General features: G+C 56.9%; 8 protein-coding genes across 8 annotated transcripts; 4 read left to right on the top strand and 4 right to left on the bottom strand.

Moving 5' to 3' along the window:
- Nucleotides 1-1813: 1813 nt before the first annotated feature.
- Nucleotides 1814-2521, bottom strand: GGTG_01925 (hypothetical protein; the record flags this gene model as incomplete). The annotated part of the gene is made up of 3 exons (XM_009219696.1): nt 1814-2182; nt 2237-2311; nt 2507-2521. 3 exons carry the CDS (start codon nt 2519-2521, stop codon nt 1814-1816), a joined length of 459 nt encoding a protein of 152 aa, XP_009217960.1.
- Nucleotides 2522-4433: 1912 nt separating this feature from the next.
- GGTG_01924 (hypothetical protein) lies at nt 4434-5216 on the bottom strand (the record flags this gene model as incomplete). The annotated part of the gene is made up of 3 exons (XM_009219695.1): nt 4434-4448; nt 4511-4648; nt 5085-5216. The coding sequence occupies 3 exons, from the start codon at nt 5214-5216 to the stop codon at nt 4434-4436; spliced, it is 285 nt and encodes a 94-aa protein (XP_009217959.1).
- Nucleotides 5217-7968: 2752 nt separating this feature from the next.
- On the bottom strand, nt 7969-14674 carry GGTG_01923 (multidrug resistance-associated protein 1). Its single transcript, XM_009219694.1, has 6 exons — nt 14132-14674; nt 11137-14001; nt 10918-11021; nt 9803-10794; nt 9420-9488; nt 7969-8714 (listed from the first exon to the last, which is right to left on the bottom strand). The coding sequence occupies exons 1-6, from the start codon at nt 14444-14446 to the stop codon at nt 8392-8394; spliced, it is 4668 nt and encodes a 1555-aa protein (XP_009217958.1). The 5' UTR covers nt 14447-14674; the 3' UTR covers nt 7969-8391.
- A 606-nt stretch (nt 14675-15280) lies between these two features.
- On the top strand, nt 15281-16485 carry GGTG_01922 (hypothetical protein). The gene is made up of 3 exons (XM_009219693.1): nt 15281-15997; nt 16129-16232; nt 16326-16485. The coding sequence occupies exons 1-3, from the start codon at nt 15503-15505 to the stop codon at nt 16378-16380; spliced, it is 654 nt and encodes a 217-aa protein (XP_009217957.1). The 5' UTR covers nt 15281-15502; the 3' UTR covers nt 16381-16485.
- GGTG_01921 (cleavage and polyadenylation specificity factor subunit 5) lies at nt 16160-17768 on the bottom strand. Its single transcript, XM_009219692.1, has 2 exons — nt 17074-17768; nt 16160-16954 (listed from the first exon to the last, which is right to left on the bottom strand). Exons 1-2 carry the CDS (start codon nt 17609-17611, stop codon nt 16692-16694), a joined length of 801 nt encoding a protein of 266 aa, XP_009217956.1. The 5' UTR covers nt 17612-17768; the 3' UTR covers nt 16160-16691.
- A 1757-nt stretch (nt 17769-19525) lies between these two features.
- GGTG_01920 (hypothetical protein) lies at nt 19526-20007 on the top strand (the record flags this gene model as incomplete). Its single annotated transcript, XM_009219691.1, has 2 exons — nt 19526-19707; nt 19932-20007. 2 exons carry the CDS (start codon nt 19526-19528, stop codon nt 20005-20007), a joined length of 258 nt encoding a protein of 85 aa, XP_009217955.1.
- A 313-nt stretch (nt 20008-20320) lies between these two features.
- Nucleotides 20321-23448, top strand: GGTG_01919 (hypothetical protein). Its single transcript, XM_009219690.1, has 5 exons — nt 20321-20941; nt 21059-21140; nt 21226-22129; nt 22198-22665; nt 22753-23448. The coding sequence occupies exons 1-5, from the start codon at nt 20803-20805 to the stop codon at nt 22987-22989; spliced, it is 1830 nt and encodes a 609-aa protein (XP_009217954.1). The 5' UTR covers nt 20321-20802; the 3' UTR covers nt 22990-23448.
- Nucleotides 23449-23925: 477 nt separating this feature from the next.
- Nucleotides 23926-26721, top strand: GGTG_01918 (hypothetical protein). Its single transcript, XM_009219689.1, has one exon. It carries the CDS (start codon nt 24226-24228, stop codon nt 26368-26370), a length of 2145 nt encoding a protein of 714 aa, XP_009217953.1. The 5' UTR covers nt 23926-24225; the 3' UTR covers nt 26371-26721.
- The last annotated feature ends 170 nt before the right edge of the window (nt 26722-26891 follow it).

The raw sequence follows: 26891 nt of genomic DNA, 5'->3' as shown, positions 1-26891 counted from the left end.
GTGCGGGCGCCAGATGTACTCTCGACCTCAAAGGTAAAGACGACCCCTGGTCCGCCCGCCTGGCTATAATGATGCGGGCGGGTGCGTCTTGCTGGGTGACGCTGTTCCTGTTTCTCTCTGGTGCAGCGAGCGACAGGGGTGCGGTGCAGCCAGCCACCTCGGGAAGGAGGGGACGGATGTCGAGAGGAAACGAGAGGCGCGGCAAGCCAATCGACGAGAGAGCGTTGAGGACGACGTGCAGGCAAATTGAGCAGCTGGCATGGGGACCCGGCATGGTTCTGCGATGCGCGCCATGCGGGCACCCGTCCACTCACGGGTTTTCTTTTTTCTTGTCGCTCTCTGAACGTGATTGTCCGCCTCGCTGGGTGTGCTGTGTGCAGCAGGGCCACGATAGACAGGCAGGCGGGCATCCCAGTCCGGAAAGGGCACCATGCCACGGCATCGTTTCCTGGCGTCATGCTCACCTGCCGCCCCGTGGAGAAACCCAACGGCGAGTGCTTGCTGGTGTGGTGCATCTGGGTGGGTTGGCCCCAATGGTGCAATGGCCCCAAAGCGTGGCGGAAGACGGCCAAAGTGAGTGGACGGCGAGCGGTGCAACGACGATGCAACACCAAGCCGGCCGGGCCACCACCCAGGGCCAAGCGACAGCACAAGCGCGGCGGTCAAACACAGCTGTGGTGCCAAACAGTTAATTCGGGATCATCGAGGGCCCCTCCTCGGGGACTGTTGTAGGCTGCTGCAACCATGGACCAACGACGGCGGCCAGCCATCAACGGCCATCAATGATTGATTGAACGAAATGGCTGCAAGACCATCTGCGGGCCCAGTCAACCTGCGGCCGGACGCGACTTCCCCACCAGGGGAGACGGGCAGGTGTGGGCGCATTGAAGAGGGAAGCCACGATGATTGCGGCGTATCAGTGGCCGGGCCGGTGGAACCCTGCGCCCGCCCTGTCTCTCAGCAGGGAGCACGCTTGCACGATCTGGACCAGGGTTGGAGGTGAGCGAGAACTCCGCAACAGGGGGTTGGCTGGCGGGTTCAGACGGCCGCAAAACTCTGAGGACAAGTCACATCCAGCATCCAGCCCTCCCCAGGCAGCTAGGGCAGTTGGCAGGAGGTGGTCGGACAGTCGATCCGGGCTCCATCAAGCAGAGAATGCGCCTGCCTGGCTGCAGGTCAAACTGTTTGTCGTCGCGCCCACTCGTCCCGCTTCGCTTGCTTCGCTTGCTTCGCTTTCGTCTGGATGGCTCCGGCCGCTTTACCCTACCTGGCTAATCTCCGGTCGAGGCGCTGGCTGTGAATGGTGGGCTCCGTTTTGGGCGTGCATGCCTCTTTTTCTCCTTCTCTCCTCTCGCCGGCTTTCTCGCTCCCTTTGCCCGGTGGCCTCCTGCGTTGCGGTGAAGAATATGTGGGCGTCTGGGGTATGCGCTCGGACAGCCTCAGGGGTAAAGCGACAAAAGTGACGACAGAAAAGGACAGGATTGACATGCACTGATCCAGGCGAGGGGTTCGAGCAAACCCAACCCACAACAGCGCAATCCCAGACGGAACCTAGCACCGTCGTGGGACTCCCTTCCACCATCGTGTACATACTCCAGTGTGGAGGCCAAGATGGATCCTGATGGTGTTGCCCAAAATGGGTCCCAACGGGGGTGCCCACCAGGGAGGTACCTCGGCAGGTACCTAGGTAGGTACCAGGTACCTTCCCCAGGTACATCCACGTATGCAAATACCATCGTGGCAGCGAGAGGTGACGAGTAACGAAGGAGGTTAATGGCGCATCTTCCTGCGGCAGCCCCCCACCCAATTTTTTTTATTTTTCTTTTTCTTTCATGTCTTGGAGCAGATCGTAGCCAGAGGTAGTCGCGCAGTAGCTTTTTTGGGGCTTAACATCGGCGAAGTGCCGCCAGCTGAGTGGGCCAAGGCAAGCCGAACCAGCATGGCCAAAGGTGTGGCTAAATCCCGAGGCTCGCGCCAAGCGCCAAAACGGGTCGACAATTCGGTGAATCTGTCGCGAACTCGGCATGGGCCTTGTCGAGCCGTCGTAACCAGCTGGCTGGTTGGTTGGCACCCTGCCCGCGAATTCCATACGGTGACCTGGCTGAGATCTCGATTTGGACACTAGCCACAAGAGCTCCTGTGGGATGGGCGGGCGCGCAATCCCTAATTCGACGCCATCAGCCTACAATGTTCATTCTGGCATGTGGTTCAGGCGGACCAGGGTCGGCCCACCCACCCACCGCGACCTGAAATCACCCCACCGCGGGAAGGTGACCGGCGAGCTTTCATCAGTCTGGCGACGGGCGTAAATCTATTTCGGACTTCTGACTTGGCACAGTCAGCGACTCGATCTGCCGGCACCCGTTTTTACTCGGGTCGAACGTTGGTTCGTTGGTCGTTGATGGGCTACACAGTAGATTTTGGAAATTGGAGCTAGCTAGATGGCCGTGTTGTTGATCTCATTGCTCCAGGCAGCCTCCAGTGGGCGAGTGGTCGACACACACACCCGTGTCCGTCCCATCTTTCTCGTGCCTGTGTTTTGAGGTCAAAGCTCCTCCTCGGTCCGCTTTCGGCACAGGTGGCGTCACCACGTTTGGCGACCCAAATTTTGTTTAGGTCAGGGACGGGTGGGGGGGTTTGCTTAATCCATTGCCCAACGGTCTTGTCCGGGCTTCTCCGCTCAAATCGCTCTGGCAATCCGCACACAACGTCACGTCACGGTGGGCGTTTGCGCTCTCCATCCCTCCATCCTCCACGAAGCCTCGGCAGGCCCCCTTCGTTTGGAAGGGAGGGGTGGCCACACGACACGGCTGCTCCTCCCACATCCGCCAAGTTAGCTGCCTGTCAGAAATTGCCGAGACGCCAAATTTGGATGCAACCGCCGGAATTTCCCATGTGGCCCTGCAGCGGTTGCGACAGTGGCACGCTGCGCAAGAAGCGAACCAGACCGGGAGCCGAGCCTCTGAGCGAGAGCAGTCACTCAGTCATTGGTGATTCCCCTGTGCCACCAATCGCTTCCGGCCACTAGCAGCACATGATCTTTAGGGTTACGTGTGGCTGGCCACCACCATCGATTTTGGGGTTACACGAGCGAGATGAGGCGATGAAGAAGGAAGAAAAAAAAAGAGAGAAAAAAAGAGAAAAAAAGGGAAAAATGAACAGGGCACACAGTATGGGCGCAGGATGCTCATCCCGCGCCAGGAGTGGGGGAGGCAGGCCAAGGTGAAGCACGTCAAAGCTGTTCACTGCAACGCCCAATTTCCTGCGCGCTTCCCACGCTGCTCTGGATTGGCATGCCCCTTGGCTTCAACAACCCCTCCAAGAGACAAAAGCCCCGATCCCATATGCCGTGTTCTCATGTGACCTGCATCTCATCTCTTCTTTTATGCGCGTCCTTCTTTTCACGACCATTTCGACCCTGCTCGTCCAAAACTCTCATCGATTCCTCTCGCGACCCACCGGCCTCTTATTTTATAAAAGCGGGCAAACACTACGACTTAGCGCCCGCTCGCCTACACGCTCCTTTCTTTTTTCTTTTCTTTTTTTTTTAACTCCACTCCTGCTCTTTGCTCCGTTCTTTCAATTAATGCCATACCTGCGAATAGTCGGATTAGGTAGATCCTTCGGGTCGTCGCGAGCTGACCCTCTTCTTTTCAAGTGTCGACCACGTCGGATTTGGCTCACTTCAAATGAGACGGTGCCCGAGGTAGACAATTTATTTTCTCCTCATCATTACTGCTGTCCTTGCCCGCCTCCCTGCAGCCATGGAGCTGGATTCGGGGGCTTTTGCTTTACATAGTGCCAACATAAAGCGAGAGACCAACCACCCCCACACGCGTACTGGCCCATCCATCCCCCGCCTGCGGGTGATGGCGCAGCCGGTGAGCGCTGCTCCCGGGTTTGAGGATGCGTTCGATCTCTCTCCTCGCCAATATGACCAAAGGTCGCACACTTCGTTCCCTGTTCCCTCTTTCATCATGTCACCTGCGGGGAAAAAAGACCAAATCGACAGAGTGACCGATCCAAAAGCTCCTCGCGCCCCCAGCTAGGGGCCACTAAGGAGCACGGCCTAGAGCCCATCTTGTCAAATCGTCGTGTTGTCATCGTTATTCAATACCTGCTTGTGTTTAGCTGCCTGGGGCAACCCGCTGGTGAGGCGTAGGGGGCCTTATTCTCAAATCACAGCCGCGGCTTGCGAGTGGTAAAAACTTTCGTTACCTGCTAGGCAGGTATATACCTTGGGTAGCTAGCTCAGGCCTATGCCGGGGTCGGGGCCAAAAGCCTGTTAAGGCATTGGATGCTACACCCGAGGTGAGCAGGCAATGCAACTCACCCTGGCCTCCCACGGACGGTGAGGGCTAGATAGGCTGGCGGTTTGTTGGTTGCTAGAACCCCTGGAAAATCTGATCTCCTAATCCCGCCCGCGTCGCAGTCTAGAGCTCCAAAGTCTAGTTTGCCGACTTATAGCTGCCGCGCGTCAGCTATACCCCGTACCCAGAGCAACACCCACCACCACCTTGGGGATGCTTTCCGCCTCCCCTGCCGTAATGTTTCTCTCTCCAACCTTCCCTCCCCCTGCATCTGAGATCTTGTTGTCGCCAGAACTTTGTGCAGCAGGTGTCTGATCTGCAACGTCCCTCCGTCTCGGCTGCGGCCCGTCCCTGTCAGGCTGTGGGGTTGGCTGGCTCAATAGAGAAGGCCGGAGAGGGAGGGGGCCAGAGCGGGGGAGGCAGATGTCCACCGCAAGAGGGCCCTCGCCAAAAGCTCAGAGTGATAACACACGGTACTGACACCACAACCGCTCACGAGCGTTCCCACATGCGGCCAGGCTGGCTGGCTGCTGCTGTTGTTGGACAGGGAAACCTTGACATGCCAGATCACCAGAGCAGGCTAGCCCCCTGATTTCAAGCTCTCTCTCGGCCAGGCCCTGCAGTCAAGCCAGGGGTTCTAGGTGACCATCTCGGCCTACCGACGACGAACTCTGCCGCCGCCGCCGAAAGATTGTCACTAGCCGCTTTAGTCCGCGACGTTGGGATCCATCTGTCGAACGGACGACCAACTCCCTTTTCCTCTACCATGCTTACCCCGACGGGGAGGGCGATATCGCCAGGTCGGGCAAGTGGCGCGGGCCAAGAAGGGAAAAGAAAAGAAAAGAAAGGAAAAGACTGGAGATTCGCTAGACCGGTACCTCCCGTGCTGGCCAGACGGCGACCCATTTTCGAGCGGGCATTTCCCGAGATCATCTTATCTCGTCGGCCCGTGAGGACGACACACCGCAGCGGCTGAGGGGAGATAGCACGGGATCATATTGGTACATCCCCTCTGGAGGATGGCTTTCCGCTGAGGGCGCGTTTTGCTGCCGCAAACCTGGGAGGAGCCCGGGTCCCCAGTTTCTTACCTTGGTTGCATGAACCAATCCAGAAAGAATAACCCCTACACCTGTTGAGAGGGGAAGATCAACAGCAAAGCCCGTGATCCCCGCCCTCGCCCCCTAAAAAATGCCAAAAAAGCAAAGAAAAAAGGATTCTTCTTGCTTTTTTTCCCCTCTTCTTCTCCCTGCGAGCCCCCGTCGCGGGGGGAGGAGGAATTGATGACGGGAAATGCGGATAGGCATATATAAGTGATGTGTAATCAAACCTTCTTCTCTTTTCCTTCCTCAGCGAAGCCAAGGGCGGCCGGGCTGGCATGTTTCACAAGCACACACACCGCGCCCAGGTGAAGGTGAAGGAGAGGCGACCCGACTACCTGAGCGTATTTTCTTTTCCCTTTCTGTTCTGTGTTACCCCCTTTTCTATCTTACTCGCCGCTTCCCGGGCCCCTTGCTGTTACGCTGATGTGAGGGGATGCGACTCCGGGCCTACCCGAGACGGCCCCCGCTTGAAATGCTCAACTCTTGTCGAGAAAAAAAATATTTGCTTGAAGGAACCTAGAACCTTGCTGCCCATCCATGCTACTCTGGGTCGGTCACCTATCCCACTGTGCCACTCGCTCGTGTGACCCGCACCTTGCGACGGGAGCCGTTCCGCTCGTGTTGGTCGGTCGGTGTGTAAGGTGAGGTAGGCATCTTAGTAGGTGGGTGGCCGTCCGTGTGTTAGATCATCGTCCATAAGCGAGGCAAGAAAAAGTGAAAAACAAAAACAAAAATAAAGCACATGGGCGCTTCTTGAGTCGTATCCCCGACGCCCTACATCATCTCGGGATACAACATGGAGCAGCCATGGGCTGGCGAGCTGGTCGGGGTGCTAGGAACGAAGCAACATGGCAGATCAAGATATCGCCGCACCAAATATCGTCGCCCTCTTTTCCTACACCTGGTCCTAATGATGCGGCATATTCCTCCGTCGGTACCTGCCTACCTACCTACCTGGTTGGCATCCGTCTGTTAACGACAAGCAGCAACAACAGGAGCAGCAGGAGCAGCAGCAGCGTGTGGTGGTTGCCGGTGCGGTTGCATCATATTTCCCCCCGGCAGCCATAGCAAAACCCGCCCTTCGGGTTCGCCGCCCAGGTGGATATGCTAACACCCTCCAAGTTGGTGGTCTCTTTTTTTCTTTTTTTTTTTCTTTTTTTCTTTCCTTTTCCCTCCTCTCCTCTTTTCTCCCTCGTTTGAGCGGGCCGCTCGTTCTGACCATGTGACATTGGATGGATCCAGCCAAGGCCCTTTCGCCTCTTTTGCCCTTCCTCTTCGCTTCTTTTCTCCTTTTTTCGCTGAAGTCTCTTTGCTTTTGCATTTCTTGGACATGGTGTGTGTGTGTGTGTGTGTGTGTGTGTGTGTGTCTGTGTGTCTGTGTGCGTGTGTTGGCATGGTGGCATGCTTCTGTCTTCACTCTTCCCCACACATGTCACATCCAAGATGGAGGGTGGGCTCGCCGGCTTCAAGTCTCCATTAATCCACATCCAGCATGTGCCGCTGTCGCGAATCCGCCTGGGTGCTACCCAACACCTCCCTCCTTCCCCCTTCTCTTCCCCGGCATCCTTCCGAACGTTCTCCAGTGCTCAGCCCGCCCGCCCGCCCAGGGATACGTCGAGGAAAAAGAAAAAAAAAGACTGTGGCGAAATGGAAAGCCATGTCGGGGTGTGTGGCTTGGTTTTAGTGGATTGAATGGCCTTGGCTTTGTCACCAGATCGGCAGGTTCTGTTTCTAGCGATGCGATCCGGCTTTTGGCGCACGCCGCCGATCAGCTGGGCTAGCTCACTCCTCCCCTTCCTCCAACCACACACCAAGCCTTTCGACGATGTCATGCACTAGCATCCATTGAGTTTAGCCTCGCTGCACCTCAACTGCTTTTGGGAATCTCCCTGGCTCCTCTCCTGATAGGCCCCAGCCCTATCTCCTACTCCACCGACTCGCGTTTCCTTTTTTCCCTTGCATCTCCGGGCTTAGCGCTCACCAACCAGAGCAAAAAAAAAAAAAAGGGCACCAACTCGGTGAATCAAGCGAGCGCCTTAGCGTAGAGCCCTACATGTACATGACATCTCCGATTCGCAGGAATGGGAACCATGCAAGGGGGAAGGGGTAAATATCGGGAAGGGGTAAATATCGGGAAGGAAGGAAGAAGAAGAAGAAGAAAAAAAAAGGCAAAGAAAAAGTTGGAGACTTGGGCGTCGTGTATGCAGTGTCATACCAACCCAAGCCTCGGGGCATTGACGTCTCCCCTGACCCGCGCATGGGCTCACGAACACCGTACGTGGGGATCAAGAACCGGCAGGTTCCACACGTACCGGACATGGGAAGCAGAAAGAAATGGGGACGGAGGAGTAGGACGTTTGCGGAAACTTGTCGTGAATGATGGAGAAAGAGAGGGAGGGTGGGCTTGTTCCCATCTCCCAAGGGGTGTTGGGTTAGGCACACAAGAGCGGAAGCTGGAGCTCCATCATCAATCAGCACTGCTTCCATGCCCCCCTTGTCTCTTGGTATTTTGCCGCCCCGGAGCCCTTGCTTTGGGCTGGGCAACGAGGCACTGGGTTGTGCGAAACAGTAATTGCAGTTGCACCGGAGCATGTGCCCGTCAGGTGTTGCTCGTCCGGCCCCGGGCCATCGTTGGCTGATCTGTCACATGTGTCCTCATTTGTAGATTATCGCCTTGCGTGTCCCGTAGTCCCATCCTCAGCTCAGATATCGCATTCTGATTTTGTCCTGTCTGACACGTATACCGTATTTTCCAACATCCCACATCCTAGTCAACTTCCTCGCCATCAACCGACAGGTTGGAGTTCGAGGGCGAGTCGGGTACTTGTACATATCGAGTAGGTAAGGTAAATAGATAGGTACTCAAGTGTTCAAGTACAGACAGGTAGATGAAAACATGTCCGCTCAATGAGTGCTTTTGCAATCCAGAACTGCTTGTCGGGGTGCCGTTAGCATCCAGCCAAGGCCATGTCATACTATGCTCACTCGGTCAGGTCGGCCTGCTTGACCAACGAATAGAAAGCACCCTTCTTCGCGATTAGTTCCTGCGGCGGACCAAATTCGGCCACCTCACCCTTGTCCAGCACCACGACCCGATCACTGTCGAGAATCGTGTTGATGCGGTGCGCCACGGTGATGATGGTCTTGTGCGAGAAGAGAGGCGACCGCAGAGTCTGCTGCAGTAGCGCGTCCGTCTGCACATCCACCGCCGCTGTCGCCTCGTCCAAGACCAGGATGTTTGAGGGAGTGAGCATTGCGCGCGCCAGCGACACGAGTTGCCGCTGCCCCTGGGAAAGGTTCGAGCCTGTAGAGCATTGCACAGCATTGTTAGTTTCTGGTTTGTGCTGCCCACAACCTGTGCTACGACGTGCTATGAAACATGGCGGCTGCCACGCAACACCACTTGCTGATGCGAGGCCTATTTTGGACACACCCGACGTAGCCCGGGGCGCGCGAGGGGAGTGATAGAAGGGCAAATATGGGAAAGCGAGCTGTTGGGTCTGTGTTCTGTCCCTGGAGCTACTTGCAACTCGACACGCGTGGTCGTAGGCTCGACAGAGCTAGGGAGCTAGACACAGACGAAGCACTAGCTCAACGACGTGTCCCGTTCTGGCGTGTCACAAAGGTAGCACGCGTGCGACAGCACTAGTAGCGCATAGTGCGTGGGGAGATCATGCAGGCTCATCTGTTTATGGCAGATGAGTTGCAGCTGGAAGTTGACACCTCAGCTGGTACGACCAGCGCCGTGACCCCCGAGACTGCGCATCGTATCTGCAGCCGCGAGATGCGCGGTGCTTGCAGTCGCATGTTGGAGTCGCCGGAACAAGAAGCTGTGTAATGTCGTGTAGTGGGCAACGGTGCAAAATGTGGTCCGAGTGATGTGGTGCACGCATGTCCAACCGTTTCACCGACAAGCACCAAGATAGTGCCGATATAAAGCGTGACGATGTGCGAGAGGGTAAAGAGTAAACAGATAGGAGAAATAAAGCGTTGCGCGTGATTAACTTACCTCCTTCGTTGATCTTGGCCTCCAGACCGCCGTCCATGCTGGCAACGTGATCCTTCAGTCGTGCGTGTTCTGCGGCGGAAGCGGCTGGTCAGTGGGATGTGCTGCATGATATCAGGAAATAATATGTGGTGCATTAGTGGCCCTAGGCAAGCTACCCAGCGCGACCAATCCTCGCTGACAGCAAGGAGCTTGGAGCGATGTGGCAGGTGAAACGGAGCCCAGGACGTGCAGCGTGCATGTGTCCGAGGACAAACGAGGGAGCTCAGGGGCGGGGAACGGAAACGAAAGGGTGTGACGTCTAGCGGTGTGACAGAGCACTGCCGAGTCGAATCATGGGCAATGAAAGGCTGTCCATAATCAGGCAGACTATAAACATAACTTACCGAGCACGCTCCAGAGCTCCGTGTCGTCATGGACATGGCCGGGGTCAAGGTTGTCACGGACGGTACCCTCAAACAGAGCCGCATCCTGGGGGATGATGGCCAGCCGGCGGCGAAGATCAAGAAGCCCGATGTTTGACGTGTTCACGTCGTCGATGTCGATATTACCGCTGGCGGGTTCGATGATTCGGAAGAGCGCCAGGGTGAGCGACGACTTACCCGCGCCTGTCCGACCCACCACTCCAATCTTCTCGTGAGATTTGATGTCGAGAGTGATGTTCTTCAGCACCAGGTCCAGTCCTTCCCGGTAGCGTGTACTGTAGTTGTTGAACTCGACCGCACCCTTGGCCGGCCAGCTGATGGGTGGCCGGTTGCGCCGCACAATCTCGGGCGCCTCGCTGGGAAGCCTTGCGTACTCGAGCACCCTCTCCACCGACACGATGTTGGTCTCCACCTCGACTGACTGGCGGACAATCCAGTTGAGCGACGTCGTGATCTGTAGTCCATACGACATGGCCAGACCAACCCAGCCCGCGCTGGGCTTCATGGGGCTGTCAATGGCGCACAGGAAGACGGCAAACCCGGCAGCGGAGAAGATGACAAGAGCACCAATGAACTCGAGCCGGATGGCGAGCCATCGGTTCGCACTGATCGAAGGGAAATAAGCCCGCAGGTTTGCATCAACGCGCCACTGGCTCTCCAGCTCGAACCTCGGCTGATGTCGGTATGCGCGGATGGTTGAGATGCCACCCAGGGACTCTTGGAAGTGGGCATAGATGGGACTCCTGCTGATACTGTCAAGCCGCTTGAGTTCGCGTGACGTCCTCAGATAGTACCTCTGGATCCCGTAGTACATCAGGGCCAACGGAATGATGAGGGCAATAAAGGGCGGGACCGAGATCGAGATGACCACCAGTGTGAAGCCCGATTTGGCCAGGTTCACGAAGAGCATATTGAAGGTCCTGGCAAGCACCTCGTCGACTCGGTAAATGTCGCTAGCATGGCAGAATCCCCCGTCAGTAAAGAGGCATCTCGTGTCTGACAGACTTCAACTCATGGGTGGTTGTTACGCTCGATCAAGCAGATGCCGCAGTGGGACACCACAATGTGAGACATACCTGGAGAATCTGTTGAGAATCCTGCCCGCCGGGGTGACGTCGAAGAACGACATTGGCGATCGGAAAATGGCTGTCGCCATCCTCTCGTGCAGCTTCCTCGAGGCCTACAGAGAAAAACACCACCAGTCAGCAAAGCCAGGTTTTTTCGAACCGTGTTGCGCCCAACATGGATTCACCGGGAGGAACGGCCACGATATAACCCTGCCTTTCTTGACATACCTCGATTGAGCAGAAAATCCACTGGATCAGAGTCTGGATGAGCGTCAAAAGCGAAGAGCCGAACCCGAAGGCAAAGTAGATGCCGATGAATTTCCCAACGTTCACATTCACGCCGGATTTCTTGTTCTCGTCAGACCACTCTTTGAGCCAGACGTTGCCGCCGATACTTGCAGATTGAGCCGCGACAAGAGCCACAAGATAGACGCAAACAGCAGCGAGGTTGGCGGTTTTGGCGTACTCGAGGTAGACATCCCACTTGACCTTGCCCTGCTCAGAGTGTTCCTTGTTCTGCTTGGTCTTGGCGCCGTTGAGCTCTTCATCCGACAGTTTGCCTCGGCCCCCCCTGAAGCTTGCAGTACTCGGACGCCTCAGAGTGGCCATGCTGCCAGCCCGTGGCTTAGGAGCAGAGGATCCCGAGGGCTTGATTGCTTCGAGCGCAGGCAACCTCTCCTGAGCCTCCTCCAGCTCCTCCAGTTCCTCGTTGGTCTTGTTAGTACCGGAAGCATTGATGATCGTCGAGGTCTCGCTGTCAGAGCCGTTGGCCGAACCCGAAGTAGCCGGCGACGACGAGCCGCTCTTGCCAATCGACTTGATAAGATCGGCGACCAGGCCTTTCATCGCCACCAGCTGGCCAAAGGTGCCGTTCTCAACAACCTCGCCATCCTTCAGCATGCAGATGTAGTCGGATTCCGAGAGCACCGGGATTGAGTTGGTCGCGAGAATGCGCGTCTTGGACTTGAGAAGGCCCTCCTTTCCAAGCACATTGTCGATAATGTGCCGACCGACATGAGAGTCCACCGCAGACAGACAGTCATCAAGAAGGTACACGTCGGCTCTGGCATAAACGGCCCTGGCCAGCGCAACCCTTGCCTTTTGTCCGCCACTCAAAGAGATGCCCCGTTCGCCAACTACGGTCTCGTCGCCATCCGGCAGTTGGGCAAAGTCGTCCAGTAGAGCACAGGCCTTCACGGTCTTTTCGTAGAAGTTGGAGTCATATCGGTACCCGAATATGATGTTCTCCCTGACCGTAGCGTTCATGATCCAAGGTTGCTGCGCGACATAGGCAACCGACCCATGAAGTTCAACATGACCCTTGACCTTCCAGATATCTCCAAGAATGCTCTGTAGGAAAGACGACTTGCCAGCGCCAACCCTGCCGATGACACATGATAGCTCGCCCTTGCATGCCCGGAAGTTGATGTCCTTCAGGCAGTTCTTGCTCTCGTGGCGATTCCAGGAGAAGGTGCCATCTCGGACGACGACAGTATCTTCACCCATCTCCTCGACTGCTGGAAGAAACTGGGTCGCGTCGGGCTGGATCTCTTCCGCGGTGAGGAAATCACTCAGTCTCTTGACCGCGACAGCACCCTCAACGATCGAGGTAATGACCATGGGGAGCATTGCCAGTGGGAACGACAGCAGATTGAAGAGGGCCAGCGCCGGGAACACGATCTCGGTTGTGAGCGGCTTGTCGTTTGTCAGGACGAACACCGTAAAGGTCAAGCAGGACACCAGGAACGGCGAGGTGTTCCAAGTGAAGTTGGCAAAGGCCTGTGCAGCGCCGATCCTTCTCAGGTTCTTCAGCTCAAGGTCGTTACGGACGTAGCTAAGCTTGTTCATAAAGGCAGCACCCCAGGCGTACAGCTTGATGCTCTTCATGTTGTTGATGATCTCAGCAATCAGCCGACTCCTGGCGTCCTTGTTCTTCATCTGCGTCTTCTGGAGGTTCTTCATGAAGCGAGCAACAACTCCGTTGATCGGGATCATGATGATCATGACGGCAATACCTGCAAGCATGGACCATCCCACGAGCTGGTACAGGGAGAACATGCAGATAAAGATCTGGAACGGGGCAGACCAGATCTGCTGGCCGAACTGGGTGAGATCCTGCAGCCGCTGTGCATCGACAGCCATATAGTTGACGATGTCACCGGTCGTCTTGGTGGCGCGGCCTTCGTTGGACAGACGAAGAGATTTGCGGTAGATGGCCGACGTCAGCCCACCCTTGATCCGCAGGCCGGTGACGAACGCAAGTTGGAAGTATTGGTGAATCATGGCTGTCTGGAATGTGGCGACTCCGAACATTGCCAGCGCGATGGCAGCGCCCTGGATCACAGGCTGGGGTTCCCCGGTAGTTCCACCTTCAGATCCGTAGGAGGCAACGAAGGCGATGAGGAACCGCAACAGCTGGGGTTGCGTGAAGGCCGAGATATCGTTTCCAATCTTGAAGAGGGCAGCAACCGCATACGGCCCGCCATATGCATGGAACAGGGCGCGCCACAGCGAAGGGCCGTTCTTGCGCTTCAGCTGGGATTGCCACGCCTGGTTGAAGGCCTCACCCGTCGTTCTCGACCTGTCCGCTTTGACCAAGCCCCATAGATCGTCCTCGGTGATAAATTCCTTATACCCATACTTCATCATGGGGGTCATCCACGAGAAAGTGAGCTGGGAGAAGACAGTGGCGTACTCGGCCGGCGACTCATCCTCATCCACCAAGGCCTCATACGCGCTCTGCTGTCTCGGCCAGAGCCACTCCACCAGGAAATCCACCGCAGCTAGGCCGAAGCCGACGGTGTACACGACGAAGAATGGCAGGTCGGAGGCGTAAATCTGTTGGGATATCAGGGATCGGAACTTGACGGCAAGTGCGATGAGAAGGAAGAGCCAGTAGAGCAGCACGACGCCGTTCGCGTTTCGGAGACGGTCGTGCTCAAGCCATTGTATAGTGAATACAACGAAAAGCGACAGTATGGTGAGGGTTGTTGTCCAGACGCGAAAATCGCCAAACGCGACGTTGGTTCCGTAGCTCAAGAACTGGAATACGAGCTGAGCGATGAAGTCGGCGATTACGAGTGCGAGGACGGTCTATGCGAGTGGGCAGGATGAGGCTATTAGCATTGTCTTCTTGTGTGCCAAGAACAGGCGCCTCGGTACCGATCCCGCACCTCCAGAATTTAGTCTTGACATGAGAAAAAGTGTCACTAGCTCTGCATACCTGCTTGACCCAAAACTGCGCATCCTTGGAGACCGGATATTGTGTTTTCTTAGCCACCAGCCACCAGATAGCCAGTGGTCCAAAGACGAGCCCGAAGACGGCGACCGAGGCGACCCAGACGTCGATGAAGCAAGGTGTGAGGTCATATCGAAAGGGGCTCAAGGGGCCCCATCCCTCCACGTTCCCGCAGAGGGGGTGTTCGCGCTCTGCGCTGGCGGTGAGATATCCATGGCCAAGGCCCAACAGAGGTCGATACCCAGTGAAGGAGCCCGTCTGAGCAATCGCCTTTTGGGTGAAGTCCTCCTCGAACCTCATCGCGCCTCGTCGCGGGTGGCAGACAGGCCCGACTTAGGAGGACATGGACGGAGAAGCCAGGGCGGCGCGTCGGAGGATGGTGATCACGGATTGATGACAGGCAAGCAGCTTTCTTGCGGTTTGGGGCGCGTCGGCGGATTACTTTGACATGTACAGAGGGACAAAAAAGGGATAGAGATGGAGGCCTGCGCAAAGTATCGACAAGGGACGCTGAGAGACAGTAAACAATGCAGAAAAAGGCGACGGTCGGAAACAAAGCTTTTCGAGCGGGTGCCTGGGAAGCATCCAGAAGAGCGGCCCTTCATGTCAGCTTTGCAGTGGCCCACCCGCTAAAAAGAGCTTGCCCGCCCTAGCACCGACTTTGCCGGCGACCGACCCCACCCATGCAACGGAAGTCGGGGTTCTCTCCCACCCCGACCTGAAGCCGCTCCCAGCCTCATCCTTGGGCTGACCTGTCACGGTCTTATTCAAGGGAGACGCACGCCTTGAATCAGGAATATAGACATACACTCTGCGACCCTCATGGCATGAGAAGCGAGCGACGAAGGAAGATACCGTGAGAGGCGCGCGTGTCTATGCCATGTCGCGGTGTGCTGCATTATTAATCTAGATGGAGGCTCCTATAAACAGATGGGGACTTTATCCTTGGCAGGGCGGCGGAAAGACCGGCAGGATGCCTCCACGATGATTTTACAGCACTGTACCTCACCGATATCGGGTGGATATCACGGCGATCATGACCAATCGCAGACCAGGTATTTGCGAGACCGCGTTCATGATTCGGACGGCAAGCAGGCGGTACAGGTTCCCGCCCGAATATGCATATTCGGGCGGGAACCTGTGCTGCTTCAGACACTGGCCCCCACAAAGCTTGGGTTGCGCACATCATCATGGCGGGGTTACACTTGATGAACGAATGACGTTTCTGAGGTGCCAGCCACCTGCATAACGGCCTCTCCACCCCGTATCTGAGATACTCCGTAGACGCCCTCGGTTTTCAAGTATATTGAAAAAAAAAACATCTCTGCCCATCCCTGCAGAAACTCGCCCACATTGATGCCGTCTGCAGTCCGGGCGTCGCATACTTCCTCATTCTTACTAGTCCTGCTCCTGTTCGTCGCCTTCTTCCCGGGGGTGTTCCACTACCTGTTCTGGTCCCTCCCTCTGGCAGTAATCACCGCAGACCCGTCCCGTTTGAGCTTCACGTCATCAGCACGGGATCCCTCGTTCTCCTCCCGCAGCCGCTACGCATCCTCGCCGTCGGCCAGGATGAGCTGGTTTCAGACGCAGTTCACACTCCCCGCCAGGGCTCGCGGCTCGTATCTCATCACGGATACGGTCACCAAGGAGCTGCCCGAGATCAAAAACTACAAGGTCGGGCTGCTCCACCTCTTTGTCCAGCACACCAGCTGCGCCCTGAGCTTGAACGAGAACTGGGATGCCGACGTGCGCGAAGACATGAGCAACGCCCTCGATCGGATCGCCCCAGATGCCGGCCCCAAGGGCGAGGAGCTCTACCTGCACGGTGCAGAGGGCCCAGACGACATGCCTGTGAGTCGACCCTCCATAGATCTGCTTCTTCGACCATTTTCGTGTCCTAGCCATGACTTGCCCTGCGCCCTCGGGACTGTTTCTCAAACGCATCGCCGGTGCTGACGGGTTCTCCTGGCATCCTTTCACAGGCTCACATAAAGTCGGCACTGATCGGCGCCTCCGTCTCAATCCCAATCTCCAACGGCAAGCTAGCCACGGGAACCTGGCAAGGTATTTGGTATCTTGAGTTCAGGTAAGTTTAGATGCGCGCATATCCTCCACCGTTTGGGGGCACAGCGTCCTGACAACACATGTGATGTCATCATCCTGCCGAACATGATAATAGAGCCCACAAGCACTCGCGCAAGATTGTTGCCACGATCCAAGGCGAGAAGATGTAGATCTCTCTGATCGTACCATAGTCCGGTTCTTCAGTAGGGAAGAGGTAAACAACTATCTCTTCGTTTCGAGACTGTCTGTCAATGAAAACCTAATATTTTCGAGCATCCTCTTGTTCTTGCAGGGCTGAGCCCGTGTCCGATCTCAAACTCCAGACGCCATGATCGCCATGAAAACCTGATCATTGTGAATTCTCCATCGTGGTTGGTTATCAACCTCAAACATCCATCCACACCCCTTCAAAGAAGAGTGTGGTTGTAGTGGCCATAAAAGCACAAAAGATAGCAGGGGAATTAGAGATAACGACACGCTCCTAGTGCGTGCCGTTCTCCTGGCTCATGTCCACATCATCGCCGCCTGCCAAGATCTTGGTCTTTGGGGCGTCGACTTCCGTGGGGACACCGCCACCCGGGGTGACGGCGACGATGTTACCCTGCTCATCGACAAACTCAAAGTTGTAGCGGCTCAGCAGGTGAGGGATTGCGGAAAGCTGGGGGCCGTAGCGGGCGGAGTTATCGTAGAGCTCAAACAGTGGGACAGCCAGCAGCTTCATGTTCTTGGGGACACTAAGAACCTCTATACGCAAAGACAAGGTGTTGGTTAGTCGCGGAGTTGAAGGCGTAAATGGCATGATCAGCGACGACCATATCCGTGGAGGATGGGAAGCTAGAAGAAAAAGAGAAAAAAAAACATACTTGAGTTCGGAAGCTGGATAAAATACAGCTTCTTACACTCCTTGGGCCGGGTGACATGGGCTGGCACGAAGGGGTACATAAAGGTTTCAAAATTGGGGCGCCACCACTGGGCGAGGCAATCGCCGACCTGCCAGTCGCCGGCCTCCTCGCCCTCGCCCAGACGGCCGACGGGGGCCAGGCGCTCGTCCAGGCGGGCCTTGAAGCCCTCGACCTCGTCGTCCTCGGGGCGCAGGTAGTCTCCGGGCAGCTTGAAGAAGGCGTTGGCAATCTGCAGCATCAGGATGTGCGGGTGGTTGTGCTCGTGGCAGACGAGGATGCCCTCGCAGGTGCGGCGCATGCCGTGGGCGCTGTAGTGCTCCTCAAGGCGCTTCAGGCGCGCCAGCACCGACGGGTCCTCCTCGGGCTGCGTCTCCTTGACCCCAAACGTGTAATTGGACAGCGGGTACAGCCGGATCGTCGTGGGCTGATTGCCGTTGAAGTCGCGCGGGATCACGGGCGGCTGCCCCGACTGGAGGGCCGTGGTGGTGATGGTCGACATGTTGGGCGCTCGGCGGGGATGGGACGTGGTGGTTCGCAACCAGGCGATGTTGTTCGTTTGACGCGGTCGTCAAAAGTGGGAAACGTAGACGCGGCTGAAATGCGCGTTGTGGCGGCGGGCGGTATGGTGGATGACAGGCCATCCGCCTTAGATAAGCAGCCCAAATTTTGTCACGACAGCGACCGCGGCAAGGTGGGGTATTGAAAAAAAAATGAGGCGCTTTTACGGGGTGAAAGTTGAAAAGTCTCGTTTTCCCCCACCTTGCCCGGATACACCTCCCAAAGAGAGGCCAAACACACGAAAACAGTCAACCTGATGCATATAAATAGGTACCTAGTACATTCGGTGCCATGTGACCCTTGTTAGTCTTATCGCGTTACTTTGCATTGCTATTTAGCCCCACATGGAATTGCCGGTTTCTTGTGTGCAAAATCGATATGCCGACTGCCTGCCATTTACTTGCGCAAAATGTCGATAGTGTGAGGCGAGCTGGATACCTCTACAGATATAGTGCCCTGGTAGCCCTCGAGAGACCAGCGTATGTTTTTAGATTGTCATGCCGCCCGCGTGGTCACCCTGTTCCCCGATCATGCTGTTGCAGGGGGCGGGACGAAACCTTATCACAAGCTTCTGTCCAGAGTTGGATGTGGGCAACTAGAGACTGAGAAAGACCCAAGGCGCTTGCCTGTATTTTTGCTGCCACTCAAAGCTCTTTATTAGGAACTATGCCGTATTTAAGTGTAGGTAAATCGCGCCTGACGGAAGCTACATGTGCGAGGCTATACAGCGATTAACAAGCAGGCAGTTTATCAATTGCTGATGTTGCAGGAGCCACACGCCACATCTTAGCGGGCGAGGTGTCATGGGGCATCTGGCAATCAGTTCATTCGTCACAGGTCAGACGATCGGGAACAAAACCTGGTTCCTGCTATTGCTCTGGGAATTCTTGATGCCTGGAGTTGTGCCGTCTATCCGAGAAGCAGTTCGCAATGGCAAGGGAATATCCCGAATTTTCATGGCATCGTATTATACCTAGAATTGAGCTTGTTACATACATTCTCTTACTGGGCACTGATACCTCCATTGAACTGCTTACAGTTCTATGGAGCACCGTAGGAGGGCGGAGCTAGGCATCTAAAAGTAAGCTGACACGATAGGCATCATTTGGTATTACCTATTTTCCACACGTTAAATCATCATATCTGGTGGTTTTCACTACTCTACTAGGATAGTTGGGTGTGCGTTGGGAGGTGTAAGAATGCGAAGCAGCTGCATTTCGGTCCTCTGTATCATTTCGATGATGAGGTAGCTCAGGCAAGCCCCGGACTGCTTGGTGTTGAAGGTAGGTCCGATGGAAACTTGGGTGGTAGGTACTTGGTGGTTGAGTGTTGTCATGAAAAACTGGAGGGTGAATGTCTCGCGCGACACCCACTGACAGTGTTTTCAAATAATGATGTGCCCAAGGCGATACACTGAGCGCATATGGGGGTAAATCGGGCTAGAGGGCGGAATTGAGCATCATCTGTCATTGAATCGGTTAGTTTGTGCGGTTACTTCGCGTGCTAGACTATTGCGCACGCTAGAGTTGGCGATTGTCGCGAGACGAATGTAGATGCCTCATATAATCGGTCTAAGTTGCTCACGAATCACGCGAGCGGATTGTTCGGATCGAATCCCGTGGGCTTAGGGTACCTACTGCTTGGCGGTCCAGTGGCCGAGGACCAGGGACAAGCGCATTTCGGCGATGAGCTTGGGTTTTGCCAAGAGGTCTCCACCGACCAGCCCAAGCGTCGCGCATGCCAGACTCATCGGTTGAGGCTGATGACCAGTGAAATTTATTGGGCGGTGTGTGTGGGCAATTGTTACGGGCATGGGAGACAGTCGATGCGAGTTGCGCAGATAAACAGTTCCCCCATGTCGTCACCGAGACATCCTTCTAACCTTTACGGCCTCCATCTCTGCGGCGTGGCTTCTTTGCCTCTCAGCCGGGCAGCCACCTGGCGCGATCCGGGTGTTGACGACATGAGCGTGATGGCTGGCCCGATTCGCAAAACCTACACCATTCGAGAAGCCGTCCCTGGACGTGGCCTGCGGAGGTGGGCGATACGTGATCCGGCTGGTTTTTGAAAGATGCACAAACACCATTCGAGAGGATACACATGGGCAAACGCCGACGGGAGCTTGAGGTGTGCCGCGGCGCGTCGGATGGTGATGGCGACGGCTTGTTGAACAGGTCTCTGTGTTCCCTGGTCACTCATATCTAGCCGAGATGGGGAACATGTCGTGCAGCGGCCGCAGGGTCACTGACGGCGACTGGCAGCGATTTGGAGTACGACAGGGGACCGGGTGGCAGGCATGGCTGGGTGGACGAGCCCAGGGCTGAGGCTGCGGATTAGTTGGCTTTGGGCTGGCGGACGACCTCGCGGACGTCGCGCACCAGCGCGGACACAAGCACCGCAAGCAGCACGCTGACACAGCTCCCACCAGCACAGAGGCCGTCTTGGTGACACAAGACACGCAACCCAGGACAGGGATGGAGTCGAATAGGCTGCATTCTGCCATGTGGTACATGTTGGTCCCAACTTTCTGTGGTTCCAAGCTCGGTTCCAGGCAACGTGGGGGAGTGTGAGGAGCTTTCCGTCCCCACAGCTGCAGCGTCCCCGCCACCCTCTGGGCGAAAAGTGGGACTCGGGAAGTTGAGCCTGGGCGGCGCTTGGGGCTTGTTTGCCTTGCCTCTGTTTTTCGCTCCCGTTTGTGGTCCGCTTTCCACCCCTTTCTTTTTTCCCGACTCGACCTCAGCAGTTTTCATGGCTCCTCCCATGATCGCTGCATCTCTATCTGCCATCCAATTCCATCCCCGACCATCCGCACCATTGATCCATTTGGCGCGAGCCAGTCCTTAGGAGCTGGCTCACCCAGTTGCCGTTTTTTTCTAGTCTAAGCCTGACGCGCCCGACCTTTGGCCTGCTGGAGCCGTCTGCCGGGCCTGAATAGCCTCGCGTCCGGTCCGCTTGGACGGTTGCCAACCTGCCCGCTCGCCCTTGGGTGCCGCCCCGGTCGAATCAATCGCGACGCAAGCCTCGTCCGCACACGTCATTCTGCCACCGCAACGCATCGACGGGCATCTTATTTCAGCTCTCGGGAGCCCGTAGACGTCGCGCGCGAAATCAGAGCGACACCACGCGCCCAGCATGTCCATGTATCCCGCCCACCGGGGGACCGGTGTCCCCCCACAGGCCAATGGCCCCAGTCGCCTCAATGAGCTGCTGGACCAGGTCCGATCCGAGTTCGAGACTCAGGCGCGCCAGAGCGAAGGATATGAGCATCAGAGTAAGCGACGCGCACTTTTCCACTGCCGGCCCCATGCCAAGTCGAGCGCCCAAAAGATCGCCAACGCGTCGCGCACCACAACGACCGCTATATGCTGACACTGGGAATCGCATCTAGTCCAAAGCCAAATCGCCGAGATGCACATGATTCGCGAAAAGGTTTATCAGATGGAACAGACGCAAGTTGCGCTCAAGAACAAGTATGATTAAATTATTCTTATATGGGGGTGCAGATCCGTCCTGGGCATGCCATCTGGAGGTAGATGTGCTGACACAAACATGCAGGTACGAGGAAGAACTGGCGCACCTGCGCCGCCAGCTCGAGGCTCGTGGTGGGATGCCGCAAGGAGGCATGGGCGGCCCGTCTCAGCACGCTGGCCCTGCACAGCCTCCCAACCTTGGAGTGGGTAACAACGTGTTCGGTGCTATCATGGCTGGTCAGACTGGCCAGCCGCTGGCCCCGCCTCCTCCTCCTCCGCAGGAACAGCAACAGCCTGCGCAACACCAGATGCCGCAGCCGCCCCCCGGCCTCGCTGGTCCTCCGCCTCCTCCGCCGCCGCCGTCGCAGCAGCAGCCACCGTTCCAGCAGCAGTATCCCCAACCCCCGCCGGGTCCGGGAAACTTCCCCGCGCAGCCACCGCAGAGCACCGCTTCTCCGGGGCCCGGTAAGCGCGGCGGTATTGGCAGGCCCCCCGCTGGTGGCCCTGCGACTCCTCAGATCAACGCGCCCATGCCGTACCCTGGCCCGGGACAGTCGCCTCAGGTCCCTAGCCACCCTACCCCAGACCACTCGCGTGTTATGCAGCACCCCCCGCCCGGGCCGGCGCCTCAGGCCCCCAACTCGCTAGGCGATCTTGACGTTGAGCGTCTTCCCGCTCACTCCAAGAAGTCGCGGGACGATTGGTTTGTCATCTTCAACCCCAACGTCCCGCGCATTCTCGACGTGGATCTCCTTCACACCCTCCAGCATGAGAGCGTTGTGTGCTGTGTGCGATTCAGCGCCGACGGGAAGTATGTCGCCACCGGCTGCAATCGATCCGCTCAGATCTTTGATGTTGCGACTGGTGAGAAGATTTGCGTGCTCCAGGACGAGTCGGTGGAGAACATTGGAGACCTTTATATCCGCAGCGTTTGCTTCAGTCCCGATGGAAAGTACTTGGCCACGGGCGCCGAGGATAAGCTGATTAGGGTAAGCCGAAGTTTGAATTCCGACCTGAAATAGGCCCTTGGCCAGATGCTAACTCACACGGAACACAGGTCTGGGATATTGCGTCGAAGCAGATCCGAACCCAATTTTCGGGCCACGAGCAGGATATCTACTCTCTGGACTTTGCTCGCGATGGTCGCACCATTGCCTCGGGCAGTGGGGACCGCACTGTCAGGCTTTGGGATATTGAGACTGGCGGCAGCGTGCTGACGCTCACTATCGAGGATGGCGTTACTACCGTCGCGATTTCCCCCGACACGAAGTACGTGGCGGCCGGATCCCTGGATAAGAGTGTTCGGGTGTGGGATCTCCACTCCGGCTTCCTTGTCGAGCGTCTCGAGGGCCCTGATGGGCACAAGGATAGCGTTTACAGTGTCGCTTTCTCTCCCAACGGAAAGGACCTTGTCAGCGGCAGTCTGGACAAGACCATCAAGATGTGGGAGCTCGCCACCCCCCGTGGCATGCCGAACCAAGGCCCTAAGGGTGGTCGTTGCGTCAAGACCTTTGAAGGACATAGGGTAAGTCGAATCCTTGGCACATGGTGCATATGTTGTCAAACACTACTGCGCTCTAGATTGCTAACTAGCGGTGATTTTTGCGTGCAGGATTTCGTTCTTAGCGTTGCTTTGACGCCTGACGCCCAATGGGTCATGTCTGGCTCTAAGGACCGCGGTGTGCAATTCTGGGACCCGCGGACTGGCAGCACCCAGTTGATGCTTCAGGGCCATAAGAACTCTGTCATCTCGGTCGCGCCTAGCCCCGCGGGTGGATACTTTGCCACAGGCTCGGGCGACATGCGAGCTCGCATCTGGTCGTATAACCGCCTGGGACATGGCGCGTAGTGAATCCGCCGCTCTCTGTGCGATTGTGACAACCAGTCCTGTCAGGGTGGGGTTGGATTGGATGGCTCGAGGGACAACGTTAAGGAGAGCAAAGAAAGAAAACCCCTATAAAAAAGAACGGCTCGGCGCACGCAAGAAAGACGGCTGGACGCTGGGTAGGTCATGTTAACTTTGTGTTTTTTTCTCCTTCCATCTTTTCTGTTTCCACGTCTGTGGAGCAAACAGTGTCCTTTTACGATGTTTGCTTGATGGAATTTCTGGCGTCCGGGAAGAATGTAAGGGTAAGTCGGCCAAGGCAGTTGAAGGTTGGAGATATCTTGTTTTGCCAGCCTATGACGGCGGGCAATTACTGTTTTCCTGGTTTGCTCGATTTCTATTTCTCTTTCTCGTTTCCTTGGTCGATTGTTTTTTATCTAGTTGAATATTATGTTTCCTTGAACGTTTTATCTTTATGCCCCATGTGCTTACTGTCTGTGTGACTGTGATGTGGTGTTGGTTTTGGTGTGTGTCGGTGCCCCCGCCGATGATCTCATTCGGTCTGTTTCCTCCGATGTGAGTGACTGTCTTTTTGATGGCGTGCATGAGCGCCATGTGAGTGGCCGAGAGCGACGGGAGTGTATGGGAAAGAGGAAAGCGAAAGGGGTGTGAGTGAATAATCGACATTTCAACCTCGATTTTCCAACCTCGAGCCGCCCTGGCACCTTTCACACCCACCCGCTTAGCCACCAACCCACTCACACAACACAAGTTCTTGCGGCGAGGACGGCTGGGGCCCAAGACGGTGTCCTGCATGCTTGGGAGGCGGGTGTGCAGTATCCACGGACTGATTGCATGCAGCACAGGCGATGCGCCGCCGAATCCAGAAGCCACAGGGCCCCACACTGACACCTCGACTGCCAGCCCTGGGCGGCGGATTGGTCTCGCTTCGCCTCCACCCGCCGGGCCATCGTCCGGAAAGCTAAAGCGGCGTCCAGCTAGGTTTTCACTTGCGCTAGCTGGTTCCCCTCACCACGCACGTTTTACCTACGGTAGCACCGAACGTATCAAAAGAAAGCTTTTCCCGGAGCTGTCGAGCCGAGTCAAGCCCGTCGTCTAGGTTTGGGCGAAACAGAGCCCTTTTGCGAGCCAGAGGGCCGTCATGTGCAATTAGCCCTCGCGCATTGACCCGGCGCCCTCCCCTCCTGCTGCTGCTGCTCGTCCTACAAAGAGGCCCTCGCGCCTCCGACCGCTGCCGCCATGGACGACGCCAGCTCGCTGATCTCGGACCTGCTGGCCAAGCTCGCCGACCTCGACGACAAGGTCGCCTCGTACCGCAAGGACATGGCGGCCGAGTTCCAGCGGCACTCCGACGACCTCCTGCGCCACGTGCCCGCCAAGGTCTCAGACGAGGTGAACCGCGCCATTGCCGTCGCCTCCAGGTCGGGCCGCTATCCGGGCCTGTATCCCGGCGACCAAGACACCGCCGGCCGCTCTACCCACACCGACACCAGCGCCGCCGGCGAATCCCCGGCGTCGCCCACCATCGACCACACCCGCTGGGACGGCCACAGCCCTTCACCCCCGCCTGTGCTGCACCACACCTCGGGCACGCCGAGTGCATCCCTCGCCGGTGTCGTCAACGGCCGTGCCCTCGGCAACAACCTCAGCGAAGGGCCGGCACGAGACCCCCACGCGCGCGAGAGGGAGTTCCACGGTCTCTTTACGCCCAGCTATCTGCCCCTGCTGGAAAGCAGTGATCGGATACCGCACTCGCCACCGCAGCCGGTACTAGTGCCAGCGCCAGCGCAAGCAATAGTAGCACCACCAACCCTCTCCATGGCTGTCGCGTCTGTGGATCCGCCATCGTCCGAGGCTCTGCAAGCAGCTACAGACCCATCAACACCGCCTGCCACTACTGATATTAGTAGTACTAACAGTCCGACAATGGCCAACAGCGGCGGGATTGCCCCCAGGATCCCGCCCGTCCGGAGCTTTACCGATCCGTCAGCAGACTGCAGGTCTGGCAGTAACGGCAGAAGCCCGCTGCGCCGGAGTGCGCTGCGCAGGAGTTCTAGCTCGTCTACCCGCACCAGCCCCCGCCGGGTACGATTCGAGTTTGAAGGCGGGGAGGTCCTGCCCACATCGCCTCCCGATGAGGAGGACGACTGGCAGGACGAGACGCCAACTGCGGCTGGGACCCTCCCAGTGGTGACGACCACGGAAGCCTCGCCCACACCTGCTCCTCGTGACTCATTATCAGGACCCACCGCATCAGTCTTTGATGACGGGGACGAGGTTTCCCCGCCGCCTAAGAAAGTGTCGTCGTCGCAAGCGCTCCGTGCGCTCTCGAAATTGCCACTGGAAAATCCGGGCACGTGGACTGTGGTGAATCCCGGCTCGGACCTGGTCACTCCATTATTTCGTGGCACCCGACCAGCAGCGCAGCGGCAGGCAGCCTCGTTCCCCACCACCAACTCCGTTTTTACTAATACGGCGGCTGCCCACGTCCGCCTGCGCTCGCCGCTGGACCCCGATGATCTTGAAATCCAATCCGTGACAAATCCTCAACTGGGCTCGCCACTACAGGACCTCGAGGCTTACCCGGACGACGCCAGCGACTCAGACGACGATTTTGTGTCGATGCCTGTCAGACAAGGACGGAAAAGGTCCATCTCGCCTGAATCGCGCTCTCCGCTGCCATCATTGCTCCCGACAGGAAGTGCCGACGTGCAACCGCAGAGTCCTTCCAGCGCCCCCGCGGTGGGTAGCACCAAGGCCATGACCACGCCAGAAACCCCAGGGAAGAACGGCGTCAACGGGAAGTCTGCCGAGGCTGTAAAAAAACCCAAGCCAGGCGGCAAAATTGCCGTCGATGACACCTCGGAGGCAGACGGCGAGGATTTTTTCGAGATGGAAGATGACGACTCGAGACCCCGGACCAAGCGCGAGACTCGGCCCTACATAGAAGAAGACGAGTCGGAATCAGATGACGAGCATGTCGACACTGTGGAAGTGGCGGCACACGCAGCTGCGGTTGAAGCACAGGTGCTGTCTCATTCTTTGACGCCGAGCCGGCCGTTCACCGGCAGCGGCGTCGGCGGGGACCCTCTCGGCAGCCCGGCAACGGTGCCCGTCTCTGTAGGATCGTACAAAGGGAGGCCCATCTCCTTCGACATAATCAAGGACCCGATGGTGCACCAAAAGGCGGCCGAGCTGGGCAACCTTCCCACGTTCGTCGGTAGCGTTCACGATAGCGCAGACCCGACCAGCAGCTTCCGCGGGGGCAGCAGTCTTCCAGGCGGTGGCGGCAGTAGCGCCTTTGCGGGCACGCCGAGGAGCCTCGTGGAGAGGCTGATGTTAGAGGAGATGGTTGACCATGGCGGCGTGCCCACCCGGCGATGAGACGCTATCTAATCCTGCATTTATAGTTTTTGTTTTGTCTATTTGGATGTTGTGGCACTTGGCATATCTCTCTAGTCTATCGTTTCTGGACTCTTTGCTCTCATTCTGCGCGGCGTTGGTTTGTCTCGCAAAGGTCTCTTTTTTGCCACGTACCACTACTACCTACGCAATCTACCTGACCAGGGCATACATATAGGCACACTTGGGTACCACCTTATGTGGTCGAGTGGTGATATGGTATATCGCCCGAGGGGCGAATTACTTGCTAACACTCATAGCACAATATGTCACCGAATCCACAAGTTGGCGATTGTTGATTTCTGATTTCTATTTCTATATTTTATTGCTTGTTTTCTGACCGTTGTCCTTGGATCAGAGTCCCAGAGTGCGCCAGCCCACTCACACCTCACGTTTTGCCGGATCTGACAACTTACTGTTGCTGACGAGGATGGGGTGGGGCAGTGTTTCTTGCAGCAGCCTGGGGATGAGGCTTTGCGGCTCCAATGTGGGCGGGTCACTTG

Source organism: Gaeumannomyces tritici (genome assembly GCF_000145635.1).
Source record: "Gaeumannomyces tritici R3-111a-1 unplaced genomic scaffold supercont2.1, whole genome shotgun sequence".
NCBI classification, from domain to species: domain Eukaryota; kingdom Fungi; phylum Ascomycota; class Sordariomycetes; order Magnaporthales; family Magnaporthaceae; genus Gaeumannomyces; species Gaeumannomyces tritici.
The sequence above is the reverse complement of the archived record's forward strand: the minus strand, read 5'-3'. Positions and strand labels throughout refer to the sequence as shown.

Bases quoted from the DNA above. Each gene is read 5' to 3' on its own strand.
- GGTG_01918 (XM_009219689.1), top strand. From the start codon at position 24,226: ATGGACGACGCCAGCTCGCTGATCTCGGACCTGCTGGCCAAGCTCGCC.
- GGTG_01922 (XM_009219693.1), top strand. From the start codon at position 15,503: ATGCCGTCTGCAGTCCGGGCGTCGCATACTTCCTCATTCTTACTAGTC. The intron at 15,998-16,128 runs GTGAGTCGACCC...ATCCTTTCACAG, and splicing joins AGGGCCCAGACGACATGCCT to GCTCACATAAAGTCGGCACT. The intron at 16,233-16,325 runs GTAAGTTTAGAT...ACATGATAATAG, and splicing joins ATTTGGTATCTTGAGTTCAG to AGCCCACAAGCACTCGCGCA.
- GGTG_01919 (XM_009219690.1), top strand. From the start codon at position 20,803: ATGTCCATGTATCCCGCCCACCGGGGGACCGGTGTCCCCCCACAGGCC. The intron at 20,942-21,058 runs GTAAGCGACGCG...AATCGCATCTAG, and splicing joins CGAAGGATATGAGCATCAGA to TCCAAAGCCAAATCGCCGAG. The intron at 21,141-21,225 runs GTATGATTAAAT...ACAAACATGCAG, and splicing joins CAAGTTGCGCTCAAGAACAA to GTACGAGGAAGAACTGGCGC.
- GGTG_01923 (XM_009219694.1), bottom strand. From the start codon at position 14,446: ATGAGGTTCGAGGAGGACTTCACCCAAAAGGCGATTGCTCAGACGGGC. The intron at 14,002-14,131 runs GTATGCAGAGCT...CCACTCGCATAG, and splicing joins CGCAGTTTTGGGTCAAGCAG to ACCGTCCTCGCACTCGTAAT. The intron at 11,022-11,136 runs GTATGTCAAGAA...TTTTCTCTGTAG, and splicing joins GGATTTTCTGCTCAATCGAG to GCCTCGAGGAAGCTGCACGA.
- GGTG_01921 (XM_009219692.1), bottom strand. From the start codon at position 17,611: ATGTCGACCATCACCACCACGGCCCTCCAGTCGGGGCAGCCGCCCGTG. The intron at 16,955-17,073 runs GTATGTTTTTTT...CTTTGCGTATAG, and splicing joins TATCCAGCTTCCGAACTCAA to AGGTTCTTAGTGTCCCCAAG.